At 32.9% G+C, this 4,323-nt stretch overlaps 1 protein-coding gene across 1 annotated transcript; it reads left to right on the top strand.

Moving 5' to 3' along the window:
- Nucleotides 1-294: 294 nt before the first annotated feature.
- On the top strand, nt 295-3,890 carry LOC127102104 (zinc finger BED domain-containing protein RICESLEEPER 2-like). The gene is made up of 6 exons (XM_051039520.1): nt 295-395; nt 559-571; nt 693-729; nt 892-947; nt 1,039-3,103; nt 3,187-3,890. Exons 1-6 carry the CDS (start codon nt 295-297, stop codon nt 3,240-3,242), a joined length of 2,328 nt encoding a protein of 775 aa, XP_050895477.1. The 3' UTR covers nt 3,243-3,890.
- Nucleotides 3,891-4,323: the final 433 nt, after the last annotated feature.

Below are 4,323 nucleotides of genomic sequence, written 5' to 3'. Positions count from 1 at the left end.
TCAGATCCAATCCAATCCAAAAAAAAAACCAAAAACCGAACCGAAAAAACCGAAATCCAAAAAAACCGATTTTTTTGGATGTATTTGGACCACCATGTTGCATAACCGATCGGTTCGGTTCGGTTTACGGTTGGCTTCATGAAAATCGAACCGGTCCAAACCGAACCGGTATTACTTCCATTTACTCATCCTATTAAATTAATTATGTTAGCCACCACTAATTTCTCTAGAGAATCTCAATCACTTCTGTAGTTTCCCTATTCAGATTTTGAATTATACGCAAAATTAAATACAATGAATGCTATTCATTGTTATTATAACCGCAAGAAATTCAATTTCGGCTCAACGTTAAAGTTGAATCATGGCCTTTCTTCTTCTTCAGTTCTCTATTTAAGGTCTGTATCTCCTCTTTCAATTTCAATCACTTTTCATCAAAAGAAAAAAAAAGTCTAAATCAACATTCATCTCAATTAGTTTTCTGAATTATACTATCAGTAAGCAAGTTTCCTAATTTTTTTGATTTTGTCTTTTTTGTACTTTATACTTTTGTTCGATCAGATTTTCTAAAGTTGTACTAATTTTTATCCTTTTGTAAAGTTGTTCTAATTTGTGTTGTTGAAATCTTATTTAAAATTAACTTACTTATGTTCTAAATTTTATAACACTAGTTTACTAAAAATTATTTTCATTAGTTTTCTGATGTGAAATCGTTTCATGTTGGTTATAACAGTAACAAATTTTATTTAGTTTTTCATAATTTCTTCAAGGTCTATTCTTTGTTAGTTTTTCATATTTTGTTTCATAACTTTTTCATAATATATTCTTATTAGCTTTTTTTACAACTAGCTGTTTATACTTTGTTCTAATTTTAAGTTTGATCTATTTTTACAGGAATGAGCCAAACTGATCCTGTAACTCAATCTGATATTGTCAACAACCTTATTCAGGTATCAAAAATTAATTTTAAGTGGATTATTTTACCTTTGAAAATGTTGGTTAATGTTACAATGGTGTAATATTGTGTTTCCTATTTTATAGGCTGAAACAACTGAAGCTCCACCTCCATCGGTACAAAGTAGTGAAACAAACAATGATGAAGAAAATGCTAACAAGAAAAGAAAGGTTGGAGAAGCTTCCAATGATTCTAATGTTATAGCTGGAGATTCAGGTAACAGAAAACCTATTAAATCTAGATCTTGGACTTGGGAACATTTTACAAAAATAGGATCAAGAGCTAAGTGTAATTGGTGTGATGTAACATATGCTGCTGATTCACAAAGAAATGACACTAGTAATTTAAAACACCATTTGCTGCATCAGTGTAAGAAGTTTCCAAAAGAGTCTCTTGATCCCACTCAACAGACTCTTGTTCTTCAACAATTGAAAAAAGAAGATGGGAATGGATCTGGTAGTGTTTTCACTGGTGTTCATTTTGATGCCGAGGCATGTAGGAAAGCTTTAGCTAGGATGATTATTGTTGATGAGTTGCCTTTTAAGTTTGTTGAGGGAGAGGGGTTTCTTCATTTTATGAGTGTTGTGCAACCTAAACTCTCAATTCCTAAAAGGATTACAATTGCTAGAGATTGTTGGGATTTGTACACGAGTGAGAAACATAAGTTAAAAAGTGTGCTAAATAAATCAAATCAATGTGTCTGTCTTACAACTGATTGTTGGACATCTGTTCAAAATTTGAGTTATCTTTGTCTCACTGCACATTTCATTGATCATGATTGGAAAATCCATAAAAGGATTCTGAATTTTTGTCCAATTGTGAATCACAAAGGAGTAACCATCGGCAAAAAAATTGAAAAATGTTTGGAGGAATGGCTAATAGGTAATGTTTTCACCATTACGGTTGATAATGCTAGTTCTAACGATGTTGCTATAACTTACTTGAAAAATACAATTAACGATTGGAATTCTCATCCATTGAAAGGGGGACATATGCATGTTCGCTGTTGTGCACATATTCTGAATCTTGTGGTCCAAGATGGGCTGGAAGACTATCATTCTTCAATTAGTAAGATTAGGAATGCTGTTAGATATGTTCGTGCATCTCCGGGTCGTATGGATAGGTTTAAAACTTGCATTAAGGAAGTTAGGTTACAAGAAAAATCAATTGTTCAGTTGGATGTTTCCACTAGGTGGAATTCCACATATATTATGCTTGAAAGTGCATTGAAGTTTCAAAAGGCATTTAAGAGATTGAGTGAGAAGTGTGCTGATTTTGTGCTGATGAAAGATGGTATTCCTAATAAAGAGGATTGGGATAATGCAAAATGCTTTGTTAATTTTTTGAAAATATTTTTTGATATCACAAAGAAGGTTTCAGGTAGTACTTTTGTGACCTCTTCTCAATATTTTAATGAGCATATTAAGATATTGACTACCTTGAACGGGTGGATAGAATTAAAAAGTTCAGACAACTTGCTTGGAATTATGGCTGAAAATATGAAAGTTAAGTATGATAAATATTGGGGTAAGGTTGAAAAAATGAATATGTTGATCTTTGTTGCTGTTGTGCTTGATCCTCGACATAAGATGCAGTTTGTTAGGTGGGGATTGAACAGGGCATATCCAAATGATGTTGCTGTATCTTTGTATAAAAAAACGGAGGAGACATTAAATAAAATATTTGAGAGTTATAGGCTTTTCCTTGGTAACGGTCAAACTGAAAATGTTACACATTCCACTCAAGAAGTAGAGTTGGTAGAACTTAAAGCACCAGAGGATGCATTTGCTTTAGAGGTTGAGATGGACATGAATCTTAATGAGAGCATGCAGAAAAATGAATTGGATTTGTATCTCATGGAGAATTTGGAGAAGAAAGGTCCTGGTTTTGATATCTTGAATTGGTGGAAGGTGAATTCCAACAAGTATCCTATTCTTGGTCAAATGGCTAGAGATATATTGGCCATTCCTGTATCTACTGTAGCTTCAGAGTCTGCCTTCTCTACCGGAGGTAGAGTGCTTACTTGCTATAGAAGTTCTCTTACGCCAAAAACAGTTGAAGCTTTAATTTGTACACAAAATTGGTGTAAATCTTCCCCGGTGTCGGTGGATATTGAAGAGCTTGTGGATGAGTTAGAAAATCTGGAATTAGGTAATTTACTTATAACTTATATTATTTTTTGTTGAGCATTGTTTATCTTTTATATTGAGTAATATTTATCTTTATTTTTGTAGAACTTGCTCCAATCCCACAATTGAATGAAGGTGTATCTGATATAGACTCTGATTAGCTTTTGATATCTGAAAGAATTGGGTAGATTGTGAAGCTGGAGCAATTGCAGGATAATTATTGTGAAGCTGGAGCAATTTCAGGATAATTAGAAAATTTTAGATTTGTCTATCAATGTTGCAGGCTGTGATTTTGAAACTATCAATTATGCTGTCATTGATATTTTTCTTGAAGTTTTATTATTATATTCACTTTAATGCAGCTTTGGTATGTTACTGTCATATATATTTGTCATATATTTAATTTATATTACAAGTCTCCCTATAAGCACTAAGTAAGCAGGTCTCCATATAAAATATTTATTACAGCAATGTCTATTTCGTTGGGATAGATATTGTCCATATATTATAATGAATCTTTGCAACAATGACATCAAATAGCCATATAATATGAAAATTAGATATTGTCTTAGTAGACGTTGGTGGCATAATTGTAACTGGTATTGAAATATATTCGTTTTAAATTTCACAGTGTTGATTTAAAAACCGAATAAAACCGATTCAACCGAACCGAAGTAAACCGTATAAATTGGATTGGATTGGATTGGATTTTTCTTGTTGTCATCCAAAAACCGAACCAAACCGTATGCTTTATATATTTTGGATCGGATGATATTTTGTCTCAAAACCGATCCAAACCGGACCGTGAACACCCCTAACTGGACCTGTAACGGAAACTTACCAAAAATGGAAAGTCTTGATCCTCAAACTTACATCATGATACAAGCTTCAAATGAATTTTTGCCCAACATGAAAGTTGAAGATCTTGTTCTCCCATTTCCAAAAAGTCCAAGAACTCTCAATTCCCATGTGTGGTTGGCAAGTTATGATCGAATCGATTTCAGAAATTCTTGAACTTCAAAAGGCCATATCTCTCAAACCATTTGGCCAATTTGGGTGGGGTTTTTTCCTACAAGTCACATTTGATCCCCTCTTTCCAAAAATATAAATTTCATGAGCCAAAACATTGCCAATCAAAATGGCATTTTTTGACTTGTCTCATTTAAATTCAAGTGTGGACCAAAGTTTGACTTTTTGAATTAGTGATTTTTAAACCATTTGGCCAATTGGGAATTGTTTAGA

This window comes from Lathyrus oleraceus, chromosome 7, assembly GCF_024323335.1.
Source record: "Lathyrus oleraceus cultivar Zhongwan6 chromosome 7, CAAS_Psat_ZW6_1.0, whole genome shotgun sequence".
In the NCBI taxonomy this organism is placed as follows: Eukaryota; Viridiplantae; Streptophyta; class Magnoliopsida; order Fabales; family Fabaceae; genus Lathyrus; species Lathyrus oleraceus.
The sequence above is the reverse complement of the archived record's forward strand: the minus strand, read 5'-3'. Positions and strand labels throughout refer to the sequence as shown.

Coding starts and splice junctions, on each gene's coding strand:
- LOC127102104 (XM_051039520.1), top strand. CDS start 295: ATGAATGCTATTCATTGTTATTATAACCGCAAGAAATTCAATTTCGGC. Junction 730..891: donor GTTTCATGTTGGTTATAACA/GTAACAAATTTT, acceptor CTATTTTTACAG/GAATGAGCCAAACTGATCCT. Junction 948..1,038: donor TTGTCAACAACCTTATTCAG/GTATCAAAAATT, acceptor CCTATTTTATAG/GCTGAAACAACTGAAGCTCC.